The sequence below is a fragment of the Haliaeetus leucocephalus genome, unplaced genomic scaffold, assembly GCF_000737465.1.
Source record: "Haliaeetus leucocephalus isolate CR32 unplaced genomic scaffold, Haliaeetus_leucocephalus-4.0 Scaffold555, whole genome shotgun sequence".
Taxonomy (NCBI): domain Eukaryota; kingdom Metazoa; phylum Chordata; class Aves; order Accipitriformes; family Accipitridae; genus Haliaeetus; species Haliaeetus leucocephalus.
The window spans coordinates 19,653,170-19,670,621 of NW_010972991.1; the positions used below are offsets into that span (position 1 = coordinate 19,653,170).

The window sequence follows — 17,452 nt, forward strand, 5'->3', positions numbered from 1 at the left end:
CCCAGCCCTGCGGCGGGGTGTGAGGTGACGGCTCTGCGCGGGAGGCCCCTTCCCTCGGGGAGGGTTTAGGTCCCGGCTGGGCCTCCCGCGTGTTCCCAAAGGCACGGGTGTCGTACAGGGCAGCGAGCTGTGGCGTTCGGAGCCGGCTCCTCTCCTCAGTGATGCCTCCTCCGTTTGTCACGCGTTTAAAGCCTCAAAGCAGCTACTTGATGCTTTGTAGGGAGTAGTTTCTGCATTAATGCTCAGGGAATTAAGGCTCACGCTCCCAGCCCTGCGGGCCAGGCGAGGCAGCGCCCGAGTTACTCCTCAGCCCTTTCTCTCCCAGCAGGATGCTGCGCTGAGCTGGAAGATGGCTTCGTGGGCTCGGCTGGTCTCCCGCTGGCGTTGCCTGCTGCGAACGGCCCGTGCTGCTGAAGGTCTGAGCGGCCGCAGCAGCAGGGCACAGGGATGCCGGGGGTTCGCCCCTCTGGCTCTGCTGCCCTCTAGAAATGACGTTCTTCCGTGGAGATTGCAGGCATACAGGCATGCACGTGTAGAGAGCTGTTCTCCACCTGGCAGTGCCAAGGATAGACCCTTTTCTTCTCCTGAAAGTAACTTGCCTTCACCAGTAAAACAGGAACAAGCAAAAGCAGAAACATTACCTGATCTGAATGCAAAAATACCGTATGAAGGTAAGAGGCCTTAGGGATATCATTTCTCCCAAATCTCCAAATCATGCTTTCAGCATTATCCTTGGTTCTCCTTTTTTGGCCTGTTTATCTAAAATACTTATCTGAAGTTCCTGACTTTCACCTGGTTTTAGCCCCATAGCTAACGTGGAATTCCTGCGGTCACTCTAGCATACAAAGAATACCTTTAAGCCGAGATAAAAGTAAAATGCTTTGGTAGAAATGTCAGTCTGGAGCTGCTGTTTGAAGGGCTTTTCATAAGTCTACCTGCAGCAGCTGAGCATTTGCCTTCCCCTCATAGTTGTGCTGGTACAAAATAAAGGGGTTTGTTTGTTGGTTTTGGTTGTTTGGGTTTTTTGGGTTTTTTATTAATAGTGGGGGAGCCCACCCCTGAAGCAGCTCGCACAACACAGCCATTTGAATGATCATGGATGAACAACAGGAGGCAGCAGAGTGTGAAAGCCTGCTTAAGCACTGCCCTGATGAGAAATGCTTGTCCAACTGCCTCCTGAGGAAAGGACATAGATACAAGGTCGCCTTGGTGTTATTGCCCTGAGGAAATTGCCTCACTTTTCTCTACTTTTATATCTAAGTGAGGATAAAAAAAATACCACCCTCTGAAAATAATTCTAGTATGCTGAGGAAACTTTCTCTGGATTACTAAGCAGTCTTGTATGTTCAGATTCTGCTTTGAGCCCAGCCAATTTGGATCCTACAGAGCTTATTTTTGGGGTGGCTGAGAGCTGCAACTGAGATCTGTGTGTTTGTGCAGCTGGTTCTGGAAACAGTGCTGCACCAGAACTGACAGGTCAGCCAGCTCGTATGTGTCTGCACCTGCGGTGCAGTTTATCTACGTGCCAGATTTTTTATCTGCCAGCAGACTTACTGTTGTGTATGTGTGTGTGGAGCATTTTGCCCAGTTGGCAGTGTATATAATGGAATAAACATAATTGCTAACTTTTTTTTTTTTTTGTAACTTGAGGTGTGTTTCCTGATAGGAGGTCTAAAGAGCTTGAAGTGGCAAAAAGAAGGCATCTATGCTTCCAGAATGGAACTTAGTGTATATTGGTTCAGTCCTCAACAAGTTGAAAGAAAATACTTTATATCCATATAGATTCCTAGACAGTTCTTATTACTGTTTAAGGTGTAGATGTTGCTAGAAACGTTTTACTGTGCTTTTGTTTCTGAGGCTTTGAGAAAAAGAAGTGGCAAGACCTTCAACAGCTATTGAGCTATGAGTCTATGCAACTCTTCCTGGAACATTAGAATCATCCTACTTACTTTGGAACCTGTCTTGGTAGTTCTGGTGTGGCTCTGTTTTCTTGATGTGGAAGAGTGTTACTCTAGTCTCTAAGAAGTCATTGTGAACAGGTACAGGGCACAGAAAATCCTCATCCTGAAGAGTTTATAATTAGGGCTGTTGATCAGTAATCAGTCTGATAATTGAGGTGGATGCTAGCAGGCAGTCTGCAAACAGTAATCTTGATCTAGCTGCTGTGAGCTCCTGTCAATGCAAAAATAGATCAGTGTAGAGAAATATTTTTTTTAAAAGACACGGAGCTCTGTGACTTGGAGCACTTAAGGGGAAACAAGCATAATGATGTTCACTTGGAAACCTGACTGAGTAGGAAATGGACCTTGATTTCTTTAGCTGTTAGAGGTCATGGCAGTCAGCAGCCATTCTGTAATAGATAAGACTTGATAGCTTGGTTGCAGTTGGCTGTGAAATACCTTGAAAGTTAAAACAAACGCAGTTCAGGCATCAGATTCAGAAGAGGCACAAAGTAGTGGGCTTGTCAGGTTATGAAAAATAATCTTTGCAGTAGCCTTTGATCTGGATATGATGAGGCAGGAATGCATTTGCAAAGACATGAAAGAAGATTCTTTTTCAAGAAGGTGATGTGATCTGTTGTCTGCAGTGATCAAGGCAGCAGACTGAAGGCAGGCTCTCTGGGTACTGTGCTCAGATTTGGCCACGTGAGCAAGAGTTGATGGGCAGTGACAAGGAGTTGGAACAGAGACAAAAACTGGGAGCAGAGTCTATGTTCTCATATGCTTTCAAATAATAATAGATTGCCTGTTCATCTCATGCACAGTATTCTTGCATTTTGAAATGGATTTTTAGAGAGCTGTATAGTGTTTGGTGGGAGCAGCTTTGTCTTTCACAAAATGCATTTGGGTCTCCTGTATTTGTTTCTTAGACTGGGATGACATCCCACCTTCATGTGCTTTGGAGGAGATTTCTGAGGAAGAAGCTGTACAGATCATTGCAGAACCGCTTCTTCCTCTTCAGTCTTCCACGCTCCGAGATTATGTTGATCACTCAGAAACCCTGGCGAAACTTGTCCACCTAGGTATGTGTGTTTTGGGGGGTTTTGTTTTGTTTTGTTTGTTTGTTTTAATGTGGTTTGCCTGTGTCTGGAGCTTTGGAGATTCTATAATTTACATTTTGATCTTACTGGCTGCCTTGCAGACTTGAAAATAGGAACAGTAACCAATGGCTAAAAGCAGCAGAATGTTATCCAGAAAAAGAGAGGGGACTGCATGACTCACTAGCAATGCCATATTACTTGAAGACAAAGCTGGCTAGTTTTAGTCCCTTAGTGCTGTGGATGCTAAAAGGAGGCATCTCCCACAGCTTCCAGAGGTGGGGAGCACTTTGTGTAACTTGATTGGTCTTCTTTTGGGATGGTTAAGGATGCTTTAATTTGCTGCACGAGAAATTGCAGCTCTCCATCCTTGGAAGGAAGGACAGAGAGCAGTTGCTGTGCAGAACCTTAGAAGTGGGGCACAGTAAACTGGAGAGGCAAGAAGGAAGGGGTGGAAGAAAACCTTGCTTCTCACCAAAAAGCACTTGGACTGTGTAGGGATAGCTGAGTTCAAGGTTGCTGGCCACCTCCTTGTTTCCCAAAAATGCAAGGAACACTAGAAAAAGGTTGGAGAAATAAATACTTGAGAGGGGGAGATCTGGGCCCATGTAGTAAAAAATTGCTATGTGTGAGCCAGTATCCAAAGGCACTTCACTGCAAAATTGTCCCCTTCCTTTCTATAATGGAGTTGGGAATTCCTTGCACATGTACTTCCGTGCAACAAGAGTAGGTCTCTACACGTGGCATGTGCTGGTGTACTTGATTCCTCACATGCAGGATTCAGTGCAAATGTCTTCCTTCAAAAAATAAACTCAGCGAAAGCGTCTAAAATGACTGCTTGTTTTATCTGGAATCTTTCCACAACATACAAGGTGTTGTGACCTTGCTGTGTTGAGCAATTAAAGTATGCTAAATCAGTGAAAAAAAGGAGTAGTCCTATAAATTTCAACATGTCGTCATGAAACATTTATAGGAAGTAGGGTCTGTGTTTAATTAAAGCAATTTCTAATTTTGTTTGTTGTAGGAGTTGACTTATCCCAAGTGGAGAAACGTCAAAAGGCAGGTCAGCTCTTACTGACCTTGGACTTTGAAAAAGATATAAGAAAAATACTTCTGTTTCTTAAGGATGTGGGTGTAGAAGACAATCAGCTGGGACCATTCCTGACCAAAAATCCATACATCCTTGCTGAAGATCTGGAAGCTTTAGAAAGCAGGTAAGCCTTTTAAATAGCAGCAGGGTGTCAAGCCCCTTGGCTTGACGATCTAGTTTCCCAGTTGGCTTAACCTTGACTGAACCTGTGTTGCTGCTGCTTCCTTTCTCACTCGATCCCTGGCTTGGTGTTCCTGTGCCTTCCCATCAGTCAGCATTAACATGTGGTGGTATCATAAGTTGAGTCAACACCCTGATCCACCTGAAAACTGACCATTAACAAATTTTACTGCTCATCCCTGTCTCTCTGCCACAGAGGAAGCAGCTTGCCCTCCTAGGCCAATTGCTTTACCTGTGTCAGCTTAGATTCCAAAATGTTAGTCCCTGAGGCTTTACCTAAATTTGTAAAACAATATTAACCTCTTCAGTCATGCTTTGAAACCACTCTTCTAAATATATCTACTCATACCTTGTGAATTCTGCAGAAAAAGAAGGAGACCAGATCTCTTCTGTGTTTACATCTAATAGCAGCAGAAGGTTCTGGTGATTCCACCCCCATACACACCCCCCACACACCCCCCACCCCGTTGTCCAGCTTAAACTGAGCACAAGACTACAATGAACTTTTTGTGTGTGTTCACACTTGTACGGCCCTACACTGTTCCTCAGTCCATAAAATGGACTCTTATTCTTAAAATTACTTGACAGGCTTGCATTAATGCAACAGTTCTTTTACAGAACAACTCATGTGTGTGCGTGTGCACTTTGTAATGAACTCAAAACATCTTGGTATTTAAAAATTCCAGAAAAGAGTCTGTCTGCTTGGCCTTTGCACGTAGTAGCTGTCCAAGACAGAAATCTGAAGGTACGGCTTTTTGGAAACAGGCACATTAGTAGACTCATGTCTAACATAGACTTGACTTTTCTACTTTCTCCTCGTTCTTCTACCTTCCTCTTCAGTAAATGGCCTTTCAGAACCCGTATCCAAAAAGAACCTGTGTCGTTTTTCAGCATTAGTTTTGACTCTGGATGTTGGAGTTGCTTATATTCTTCTGAAGAGAGTATTTTTTGCTGTGATAAACATTCTAACTCTCCTGTGAAGTCAGATTTGCTTTTCAGTGACTGTCCTGTGGCACTGCCTGGTTAGTGAAGTAGGGACTGAACAAGGCAATCCAATTTCTTCTTTTCTGCAGCTTGATTTTTCAGTGAGTTTATCTGGCACTGCTGAATGCTTTCCTGCAAGCTTTAAAGTAAGTGTGCTGCAGAGGGTGTATGGCAGGCCGTGAAGTGAATGTGTCTCAGATAGCTGTCTTTTGAAAGCTGAGTATCACCTTTGCATAAACACTTCGGTGCAGATGGACATGGTATTGGTTACATCACTCTGGAATGTTTTATTGCTATGGATTCCACGTTGCCAGGAAACAAAACACAAATTTCAATAGATTTGGCATTTGACTTCAGATAAACACTGTAAAAGTCAAAACATTCCATAATTCATAACAATTCTGACAGTTGCAAATCAGTGTCTGTACTGCAGCTGCACCAGATGCTTTGTTTTATGGTATTGTTAATGATGACTTAAAACTGTTAACATGCTACATAGAACTGCTGACCCCTGTAGTAGAACGAGAGCTAACCTTGGTGCCATCACTCAGAAATTTATCTCAAACTTTGGTCAGGTTGGATGATTTTGCTTCTTTAATATACCAGTTTCTGGAGTCAGGTTATTACCATCTTGCCATCCCTCTTTTAAGATTCTTGCCTTTCCAGGATGCGAAGAAATGCTTCAGGTGTGAATCTTAATGACTTTTTAACAGAAAACAAGTGGAGGGGAGTCAGGACAACCAAAAGGCTTTATTTTTAATTTTCTCATTTAGCTATGTTTCTAGGATGCTTGGCAGTTGTGCCCTTGAAAAATTGAATGGAAGAAGTATAGTGTAGCCAAGGTGCAGCATTCAAAACATAATGGGATAATTTTTGAAGGGCCAGTTGTTTATTGTTGTGTTCTGCATTTCTCTTACTCCTAACCTCTCCTTGTCTCTCAGCCTCCTGCAGCTAGTTCCATCAGCGTTGTCTGCAGCCTGGGCTGCTGCCTTCTGTGTTGGGGTGCCTGCTCAGTTAGGAATTGGTCCTCTAGAGCTTGTTCTTGGATCTTTTGTCTAGATGTTTTTGGCTTGTGATGACTTAATTTTTGAAGGTTTGTGGAAAGAGAGGGAGGTTGTAGTGAGTGAAAGGTATTTTTATTTTTTTCTCTCCACAAGACATGATTTAACACACAGCCCATCTTTTGCTGAATATGTGCTTCTGCAGAATATTCTGCAATCTATTTAGTATCTTAATTACTGCCAGATAAAGTCAGTTCTTGTATGCTCTAAGTTCATCTGACAGTAAATACTTCTGTATATGCTCATCTGTAACCAAAGGAAACCTCTTCAAATTGTAGTTTAGTTTTTTTGTAAATGGTGGCATGTGGGTTAATCATGTCTCTCTATTTTGTGTGCTGTATTCCCCCCCACCCCATTCCCTTTTCTGGGAGCTGTGGCAATAATCTACTGCAAGTAGTACTTGAAGTAGGATTTAACTTTCACTGAATTCAACAAAGTTTGGAAAAAGTTTTGAGTTGGAAAGAAAGCAAGCAAGCTCTGTTAAACATAAAAACTTTAGTCAGCTCCTTCTCCTTTCTGACAACCAGATGTTTTGTAACTAAATCCTTGGACCAGTGACTAAAAGTAGAGACCTATTGTAACAAAAGTAACTTCAGCTGATTTAGAAATGTCTTTTTGGACAATGTCTCTACAGATAGCATTGTTGTATGATATTTCTACTCCAATGCTATTGGCAAAACAGGGATGTATGAGGTATAGTACTCTGTTCTTTCAGCAGTAGAAATGGAATTCATTAAAATAGCAAAAGGCTGTATATATCTTCTTGTCCATACCCTATGATGATCTATTAATGTGTTTGCAATCTAGGAGACAGGCTGGTAGTTAAATGTAGGTTAACATAGTTATCTGCTTAAGTACAGCTGGAAGGAATTAAAATCTGTCTTCAGTATTGACATTCTGCTCTGAGGTTTATTTTACTTCTAATTAATTGGAAGGGATGGTATTTTGCTTTTACGATAACTGCAGATTTCACCCTAATTATTTTTGGCAGGGTTGCATGTTAATGCTAGAACATCTGTCCGTTTATAAGATATCACTGAGGAATTTAAGCAAGTACTGAATAAATGGAGGCAATAAAATTTTCATCACTGGATTTTATTTTGTTTTTGTTCTCTTTCTAGAGTGGCTTACCTAAAATCAAAAAAATTTGGTAAGGCAGAAATTGCTCAGATGGTCTCAAGAGCTCCATATTTGCTGTTGTTTTCAGTGGAAAGACTGGATAACAGACTGGGTTTCTTCAAAAATGAACTTGGTCTCAGTGTAAAAAAGGTAAAGACTACACACTGAAGTCTTTAGGTACTTTGCTAGTGACAGCTGTAAGGCCTTGGAACATGAATACTTCAAGTGTTTGGAGGTTATCCACAAACTTAGTGACATTACTGATGGTAATACATAGAGGGTTACAGGAGGATAACATGATTTTAACTGTCTATAGAAGTAATATGGACACCTAACGTTCAAAGGTCCTGAAGTACAGTTCTTGAAGATGATCTGCTGCAGGTTATTGTCAAACAAGCATGTGTGTGTCCAGTTTTACTATCTGAAATGGGTCAGAGGACTGAATCCATTGCTGAAACAGGAAGCAGCTTTTTTAACTTCTAGAAAATTAATTGGCTCTCTTCACCTCGTCAAGATACTGTAACATACTTAACTCATAGGTGAAAAATAGTCTTAATCTGCAAATATCGCATCAAACTAAATGCCAAATCATATGCTCAGCTCACCAAGAGTAACCCCTGGGTTCACTCGTGAGTGCTTACCACATTACATGCTTAGCAGGTATTTAGCACCATGCTTTGGGATCTTCAGAGGTAGTAGCTGGACTTTAAGTGGGCAGTGTTAGTTGTTTCCTGCAGTAGCTGGGGATTACAATAAATGTGAAGTTCCAAGTGGAATCTGGTGTTCTTGTATTGGCTTCTATTAGCTGAACAGTCAGAGCTGTCACAGTGCCTGTTGCTGGCCTTTCCACGTTTGAGGTAGGAGATCTCTCTGGAAAAGGGTTTAGTCACTGCCTTGTACTCACGGTGGATTACTTGTAATCACATGTCTTAGGGGATGTGGAGTAATTTCTTGTATTGCCATCATACTAGGGTGTAACCAGATCCTGAGGTAGACAAATTCCACTGCAGCTGAAAAATCCTTTTATAGCTTCTATCAGGTAGTGTTTTGTTTGTTTTTTTAAAAAGGTGGGAAGAAACAACATGAGCACTGAGAGAGATTGGGCACTTGACCATGCTTTCTGCTTTCGGGGTATGCTTTTACTCCCTTTTCCTGTCTGTTTTACAACAGCTATGTTATTTTTTGTTTTCCAGAGGAACAATTTGAGTAACTTTTTGCATCTTAATATACTGCTGCTTCATGCAAACTCATGTTTGGGGTAGAGACAAAATGCAATGCAAGTAAAAGAGCATCCCTCTTCCAACTGAAAAAAAAAGTTTATATGAGATCTCTTTCTTTCACAGATGGATTCACAAAAAAGCTTTCAGTAATAATCTTTCCTTTGTGTGTTTTGCCTAATCGTAGACAAAGGATCTGGTAATTCGTCTTCCAAGGCTACTGACTGGCAAATTGGAGCCTGTAAAAGAAAATCTTCAGGTGAGTTTATTAGTAGATATTAAAAGCGTATTGTGTATCCACATAGTTTAATAGTTTAAGAGTTGTCAGAACATAAGATTCCTGGAGGAGAGTCCTGCACAGAAAGAATTTAATGAAATAATTTTAGTGGAGATATAAAATAGCTGAGGATTTTGTTAAACAATTTTCTTTTCCTCTATAGCTTGCAAGCTTACAGCATACGTGGAGCAGTTTCTTATTCTGTCTTCTGCTCTGATGTAGGTTAGAAACTTCATCTGGGTCCCTTCCTGCCAAAAGTTGCTATCTGTTGACACAAATTGTTACCCATTTCTTTACAACGAGTGAAAAATAGGGCTTGCTCCCTCTTTTTTTTTTCTTTTTCCTTAATTATTATGTTTTTTTGCTAACTTGGATTGCTCATGAGGATTTAGGAGCAAGAAATGTGCAGTTGATTATTTTCCTCTTGGCAGGTAGCTAGTCTGCCAAAATGTGCATTTGACACCTATTGTCTGATAACAGATGGTCGTTATTAAAACTGTTGGGTAAATAACTTTAAACCCACAGGGACTCCTTTCCCTTTTGAAAATGTAACTATGTATTGGTTTAATTATTGTGCTGTAAAGCCATCTAGGCCAAACAGCATGATGTAGTGTAACAATTTGAGAAATCCCATTATCCTATAACGCATAACTATGAATTAAAATATATAATTTTCAGACAGACTCACTGCTCTGAAACTATTAAACACTGGGAATCTTGCAGTCTGAAATGTGTGTGTGGTAAGGGAGGAGACTGGAAAGTAACAGACTGTTCCAATTAATAGTGCTTTCTTTTTAATGAACATTGTTTCCACAGGCTAGGGATTCAGTATATTATAATGAATGTATTTTTTAAGATCCTCAGTTCTATGTGACTATCTTGTCTATCTACTGAAAAGTGTATAGTGTAGCATCCTTATTTTTAACATGTTCTAGAGGGAGAGGAAGGATTTTTAGGTCCTCACTATTGGAATCTACTAATACTTAGAAGCTCCAGGCTTTCAGGAGGTTGGATGTCTCAGATTCAGAATCTGGGTTCAGACCTGTATGTCCTAAGCTGGTGGTGGGCAGGCAGTACTCAGGAAGTAAAACCATGTACCAGCAGTTCAGAAGCGATCTGAGTGGGCTGTTATTCAGAAACAACTGCAGCAGCTGATACTGGTTGTCAAAAGACACCCGTCATGGACTAAATGAGCTGAAGGATGGCTTATTCCATCCTCTGAAGGTTTCATCAAGCACAATTACAGGTTCATTGACAGGGTAAAACTGGAAAGCTTGCATTACCACTGCCTGTTGTGGGAATCATACAGAGTATGTTGACTGTTGCTGGGGCTTACACAGTAAGGATATTAGCATATGTGGTTTAGAGAGTTACTGAATGTCAAATGTTTCCTGTCAAACTGAGTGCAGTCAAAGCAACTTACACTTGAGCTCACTGTTCATGTCAAGAGAGCGCTGTTCCGTTTCACAGAGTAGAAAAGAACAGTTCAAGATTCTTGCACAATTACCTCTACAGCAGGGCAATCTATACATCTCCACTGATTCAACGTCAGGTCTTACTCTCGGTTGTGTATCTTAATGCAGTAAGTTACCCCTGCCAACTCAGATCTGTGGAAGACTGCAAACACATCTCTTCATACTTGAATGCTGTCTTGCAAATACTTATAAAGCAGATAAGGAAGAACCAGGAGTTGAAAGACCTGATTATAGTCACCTCTAGAAACAATTCCCTGTAAGGGTCTGGAAGTCCTAAGGTAGCTTCAAAACCCAGATTCTAAGCCCTTCTCTTTGTATTTGCCAGGCAGTTTTGTAAAAGAGCTGCAGTCTTGGCACATCAAACTGGAAAAACAAAAAGCACCACCTTTTTGCCAACTGAAGACGTACCTGAGTTGGATTTGAAAGTCTGGTTATGTTGACTGGCAAGCACACCCACTTCATGGCTGAAAACAAGCTGCTTGTAAATGTCACTGGAGGATAGAAGAAATGGCTGAGTTACCAGTCACTCTTGTATGCTGAATTCCTTTCTCAACAACTCAATGAACTGCTTGCCATTCTGCACTTTGGGAGGAGTGCTCATGATTTTATTGAAAAAATGTGTTTTGTTTTCCTTTTCGGAAGCCATAATTGAAGTCAAGGCAGTCTCCGAAAAAAGACATCTTTCTTTAGACATTAACCAACTGTAAAATAAATTGAATACACCGCATATTGTACACATCTCTTTCGGGTTCAACAGACTTCAGTTGAAGACTACAGGACTAAAATTATACTCCCTAATATAAAAATATAACTTGGACACATTAGCAGAAGAAATAACACATTAACAAAAGTAGTCACTAGCTATTTGATTGCTGTGTTTTACAGAGCTCAACAGCTCCACAACTAGAAAGTCATTCTCTTTTGACAGCCTGGTATTGAAACTGATGAAAGACTCTTAGGGGAGAATTTTTATGCTTGTAACTGCCATGTATACTGAAACACAGCTTTTTTGTTCATATCTCAGACAAGCTGAAAAATACATAGCATTCGCAGAAGTCATCTTTACTTCGGGGATACTCTGTAAACAAATTACACTTTAATCCAGAATGATAAAAAATTTGCACTGTCTGACTTGAGAAGAACTGGAGTAGCAGATATTATTGTGGGTTGCATTCTTGTTGCTGTGTGACAAAAGGTAGAAAAATTTTGCATTATTTTATTTCAGTGGCATGTTAAAATAAGCTAAGTTTGCTATAGCTGACTTTTGAAGATAAAATTGTGCTCTTTTTCAGGTCTGTCAGATTGAACTTGGTTTTCAACGTAATGAAATTCAAGAGATTGTGTTTAAAATCCCCAAGATTTTAACTGCAAGTAAAAAGAGACTCAAACAGACATTTGACTACTTGCACAACATAATGGGCATTCCCCACCACATGCTTACTCGCTTTCCTCAGGTGAGCTGTTAATCTGGGAATAAAGCGTAGGTGCTCTTTGCACAGCTGCTTCTCTAGTTTGGTGCTGAAGGTGAAGCCTCACCATATGCAGGACACATGTGAATTCTTCAACTTGTCTGTGGCTTTTACTCTAATTGGGATAACTTTTATTAGCAATTCACCAACCATTGAGAATTCCAGTGTGAAAGTGCCTTTCTTCTCCCTCTGGCACATGTGACACCACCACCCCCAGTCTTGTGAATTTTTAAGTTTTAAATAGAAGTAGTCATGCTCATCTCTTCTGGATCCATGCAAGAGACATTACTCCCGGTTTAGGGCTTCCTTGTCCTGAAATCTTACCTAGTGAGACACAAGGGAAGATGGATCATGCAGATCTTTTCATTAGGTAGCATATATATATAAAAGCATTTCTTTCAGATTTGTCTAGTTAAAGAATAAATTTTATGGATTCTAGGATCTGAAAATATAGTTTAAAGGTAAGAGAAGTTCTGCCCATTAGGCAATCAGATTCTCATTGATCTTCCTATTGCTGCAGCAATAGCTAAAAAATCACAGTGAAAATAGATTAGAGTTTTCTGATGATTATTTTTGGTTTTTTCTATCTCCTCATTAATGTTATTTCCTCACAAATTAAAAGTTGAAAGCATTAGTCACTTCATCCAATGCCAACATGCAGTCACACTAGCTTCTCAAAAGGTAAAAAAGAAAGCATAAATTACAGCTTCTTAACTGCAATAATTTTCTTCCTAAAGCAAGTGTAGTAGGGCATCTAACTGTCTAACCTAACTGGCTAAAAAGCCAAAATTATATTGGCAAATAAAACTACTCCCCAGGATTTTGATTACTTATCTTGTTATTTAATATAGCTTTATTTAACAAGGATGCTTACTGTAACTCCAATCCATGTGTCACTTTTGCCCTCCTTGACCTGTAAGTGACCACAAGTCTTGCTCACTTCCTTCTCAGTTGTCTTATTGTTGGCTTCATGGTGGTTCACCTCATTATGTCCCTTCCCTTTGTTTGGAAGGGTAAGTGGAGAGTTTCTTCTATTCTTTGTTCTTGGCGCAGTTGCCCTCTCTCTTCCCTGTTCTTCCCTTCTATCCCCAAAAACTGTGAGTTCCAGGATGTGGCTAATACAACTCTGTCTGTATATATTCTGGACATTTACTTGTGCATTCACAAATGCATACTTGTCTCCATCTGTTCTTGCTTCTATCCTGAATGACAGTAATGCTGAAAATAAGAGGTATACAGGATTTTTTTGTCAAATCCTCTCTGATATTACAGGTGCTGTTGTAACCATCCTTTCTGTCAGCTAGCTCTGTAACTGGTGGTTAAGGTTTTTTCCCATTTTCTGACTCCCTCTTAAAATTCAAGGAAGGCAGAGGAGGAACAGTAGTTTAGCTTTCTGTCCTAGTTCAAATTAGTTTCCATCGTCATGAAATCCTTCAGTAGTGCAGTCTCTCCTTTTTAGTAAAAACTGCTCACTTTCATTGTTCTAGCATTCATGTTTTCACCATCATCTTCTCTAAAGCAGCATCTCTCTTCAGTTGTACTGCTCAGAAATGCAGAGTTAGATCTCTGCTTTTAAGACTTAACTGTGTGTGCATCTCTTATCTTCCCCACTTCTCTCTCTTTTTAGATGTTCCACTGATTTATTTCATGTTTCTCTTACCATTGTTCTCGCCTTTGACTGTCTAGAACTCTTTTTGTGACAAGTATCTTCAAAGGTAGGCATGGCTCTACAGCAGAAGACAAGTGGTTGTTTTAAACCACTGCACTGTGCCTTTTGGCTGTGTTATGACTGGAGGCACAGCCACTCACCTTTTCCGTTGCCACTGTGCAGTTCACTCATTTGTATTGCACCATGTGGTCACTTGGTCATTACTTCCATATAACAATGCTCATCTGAATCTAGCTGCATAAATAAATGCTTCTGACAGTATAGGGAAAATGCTTAAGTATTCTTGCTCCCTGTTCCTGAATGTCTCCTCTCCGCTTTCTTGGCTGTGATTACACAAAAGTAATATAGTTATACAAACAAAAAACTAACATGCTTGAGAGTTGTATCACTCCCTGATTTCCCTTGTGTGTGTACGTCGGCGTATTGTAATGAAGCATTTATTTAGAATTTAGATAATTTGTATATAAATGTAACCTACCTGGTGTTTGACATAAATGAGAAGAAAAGATGCAAATTATTTGTTTTCTTCCTAGATCTTCAGTTAGCATCAAAAAAATGCTCGTTAGAGATTCATCAGAGTCTGAAATTTAGACAACCTAAAAGATTCTTCCCTTTCTTAGGTTTTCAACTCAAAGCTCTTACGAATCAAAGAGAGACATATGTTTCTTACGTTCTTGGGAAGAGCCCAGTATGACCCAACGCAACCCAGCTACATCTCTCTGGACCAGCTAGTATCCTTGCCCGATGAGGTGTTTTGTACAGAGATTGCCAAAGCTTCTATACAGGACTTTGAAAAATTCTTAAAAACACTTTAATTAGTAACACATGTAAAAAGGAATAGAATAAAGTTATGAAATATACATATTTTATAAAACTACTCCCCTTTATGGTCTCTTAACTTCTTAATTACTGGTTTAAGAAGTTGTTGCTTGTGAAACATTTGTAGGATTTAAAGGCTCACAGTAATAGTCATTATGGTGACTTAAAAATATATTTCAGAAGGATTAAGTGAATATATGTTTATTGCTACTGATGCAATCCATGTAATTAATTGCTAACAATTCAGAGTGAATGATGCAGCACACTAACAGAAAAGTAAATCAAAGTGAATTCTTCTTTTTTTTTCTTTCAATAATTTCAGAGTTTTGGGAGATGGAAAAACTGGCTAGTGACTTATTCCCTGTGTTGCCCTCTGTCTTCTCCCCTCACCCTCCCTCCCAAAAGTTAGAATAACAAGGTAATGCAGTAGTGAAGAAGTGATGTGTTTACCTGCTTTTATCTTAAGAGCTAATAGTGTTCTTCTTTTCCTTGTATGGTAGAAAGAAGTACACCATTACATATGTGAAGCTCCTCATACAAAAAGGCATTTTTCAACAGGTTACAAAGGTGTTTCTTTGTGAAGCTGCCTGCTGAAGTTAATATCCTAAAAGCTGTGCAGTGAAACTTGGTTTGAAATATCAAAGAAAATCAGCAAACTGAATCTAGGCAAATTACAGAAAGAAAATAAAACAATACCCATCCCTGAAATCTAGAAGGAGCTTATTTTAAGTCACTTTTCTCTTCCCCTTGTTGAGGGGGGAAGCAGTTTTTCCCCACCCCAATGAGATTTGTATGGCTTTAGCATACAAGTAACCACACAAAAAGAGGCTGTAGTATATACTTAGCTGACGAGTTATCTTGCTCGGTTATAACAACTGATAGGAATTGCAGGAGTATTAAAAGTACTTAATCCTATCAGTAGACAAATTGCATTAATACAGAATTATCAAATGCTTCATGGTGTATTTGGGCAAAGAGAAGAAACTGACTAAACCCAAATGCAAACTGTCTGATAGTTTATTGTTTAGAAGTTTCCATTCTTTCTGTTAAAACAGTTCAGAAAACTGAAATCCAGATGTTTTCATTTGGATTTAAGCTTATTTAACGAAAAAGCCTCAATGTTTTAAAAGCTCAGTGTTGGAGCTTAAAATACCAATTTGTATGCAGATAGCAGAATAAAATTCAAAAGGTTAAATTCCCGTAATAGGTGGGAAACAAAGTAAGGTTAAAGAGACACATAAAGAATGAGAATAGTAGTGATCTCTGGATTACAACTTAGGTTTTTTATCCAAAATAAAAATTTGGAATTTGAATTACAACACTCAAGAAAAGGAGTGTTGTCAGAACAAGCAGGGTGCAAAATGATTTACTGGGGCATATTTGCTTGAAACACAGTAAAAAGCCACATTCATTGTCTGCAATATATATCTGAAATGCTCTCTTTTGTCTTTTGTTCTCTTGTTTCCCACTCCATTGGCCTGGGAAGATCACTTGAAATCTTCTGTTAAGTAGACTTCTTGGTGGAGATGCATAACAAATTTCATCTAAAGTGGTGGCTAAACACTTTCCCCGTTCCCTCCTTTTAAATAAAAATATCTAATTCAGTATGCTTACTTAGATTTTGACTGTATTAAAATGCTAATAACAAATATAATCTTCAAACCAGCTAGTAAAAATTGATGTTTGTAGTAAAAATTGTTAATAGAATGTATGTGGGTTCATAATGCCAGACTGCTTTTGCAGATTTGCTCCGCTGTTATCATGATCTATATTACCATGTGATAAACCATTCTAATATAAATTATTATAGAATGTGTCTATTTTGAACGTCTCAAACTCAGCTTTTAATTCCTTTAGTATTTTTAAATGTAAAAATGATTGCTGCCAGAGCTAAACCAGTTTCTTTGAAATGCTAAATGCATGACCTTATGCCAAAATAGCTTCCCAGAAATACCATGAAGAAAGGAAGCAAAAGATTTTATGGGAGTGCTAAAAGGAAAGAGGAGAGAGGATAGAACTTTTTGAGGATTGTGCCAAATGCTTTTTGGCTTTAAGATGGAAAAAAAATCTTTGGCCTAGAATTACCAAACTTATTGTAGTCTGCTGTTCTTGATAAGGGCTAGTAGCCTTTGATTGAGCATGTTGGTTAATCGAGGCTTGCTGGGTACAATATGGCAAAGACCCTTTGTGGTCTGTTGACACGCTGTGTGAGCTGTGCTGTTTGCTTGCCTATCGCATTCAGCTGGATGCTTTTCTGACTGAAATTGCCTACTGTAGCAGTATTTCCAGAATAATTCCACATATTTACTTTATTTCTTTAAAAATGCAGTGGTCCATTTCTGAGGGCGTTGCTGGGGAGAGGCAGTGATGGGTGCCTCAGAGAACAGACCCACTCCCCTGGCAGCTGCGAAAGGCAAAGAAAGGCTTCTGCTTCTTTCCGCGACTGCTGCGGTGCTTTGCTTACTGCGTTTACAAACATAAACTTACTTTCAGCTAATACCCACCTTTACCCCTCAGTTGGCAGTTGTTGGTCTAAAGAGTTCACAGCACCCAGTTACACCAGTTCGGCTGCTTTGACTGGCAGCTGGATTACCTTGCGCTGACGGCGGTGCTTGTTTACATCACCCCTCCAGGCTCTGAGCTGCAGCCGCGGCCCCGCGGGTGGGAGCACGGGCAGCGCCAGCGGAGGCGGCGGCTCCGACTACGGTTGCAAAATATTTTGGGGTTCGAGTCGCGGCCGGTTTGCAGAGGCGCTGCGGTGCACGCGCGCTGGGAGGAGACGGCGTTACGTTCCTCGTTCTGAGCAAGCGCTGGTTAATCTTGGCTTAATTACCGATTCTCCAACCCCGTGAGCGTTATTTAAACCCATCGTCGGAGTCACGGCCTTGGCCATGCCCGCCTCGGCCTCCTCTTTGTCGCTGGCGGGCAGGTGCCTCAGAGCAGCCCGGCGCCCCGCGGCGGCTACGGCAGCGCTCCTCCGCCAGGAGGCGGCCTAGCAGGGACAGGCCGTCGCGGCGGAGGCCGATGGGGCGGTCTCCGTCCTTGGGGACAGATG

The 17,452-nt window shown here is 40.5% G+C and overlaps 1 protein-coding gene and 1 long non-coding RNA gene across 2 annotated transcripts; one reads left to right on the forward strand and one right to left on the reverse strand.

Annotated features, from left to right (window-relative positions):
• Positions 1-328: 328 nt before the first annotated feature.
• On the forward strand, positions 329-14,456 carry MTERF3 (mitochondrial transcription termination factor 3). Its single transcript, XM_010577079.1, has 7 exons — positions 329-671; positions 2,870-3,022; positions 4,062-4,251; positions 7,474-7,621; positions 8,876-8,947; positions 11,733-11,894; positions 14,199-14,456. Exons 1-7 carry the CDS (start codon positions 350-352, stop codon positions 14,391-14,393), a joined length of 1,242 nt encoding a protein of 413 aa, XP_010575381.1. The 5' UTR covers positions 329-349; the 3' UTR covers positions 14,394-14,456.
• On the reverse strand, positions 7,538-17,384 carry LOC104837741. The gene is made up of 4 exons (XR_774956.1): positions 16,902-17,384; positions 11,882-12,233; positions 10,849-11,141; positions 7,538-8,927 (listed from the first exon to the last, which is right to left on the reverse strand). It is a non-coding gene; the product is annotated as an uncharacterized LOC104837741 (long non-coding RNA).
• Between the last annotated feature and the right edge of the window lie 68 nt (positions 17,385-17,452).

Excerpts from the sequence above, each read along its gene's own strand:
- MTERF3 (XM_010577079.1), top strand. The coding sequence starts at position 350 with ATGGCTTCGTGGGCTCGGCTGGTCTCCCGCTGGCGTTGCCTGCTGCGA. Across the intron at positions 3,023-4,061 it reads GGCGAAACTTGTCCACCTAG|GAGTTGACTTATCCCAAGTG; the intron begins GTATGTGTGTTT and ends TGTTTGTTGTAG. Across the intron at positions 11,895-14,198 it reads TGCTTACTCGCTTTCCTCAG|GTTTTCAACTCAAAGCTCTT; the intron begins GTGAGCTGTTAA and ends TCCCTTTCTTAG.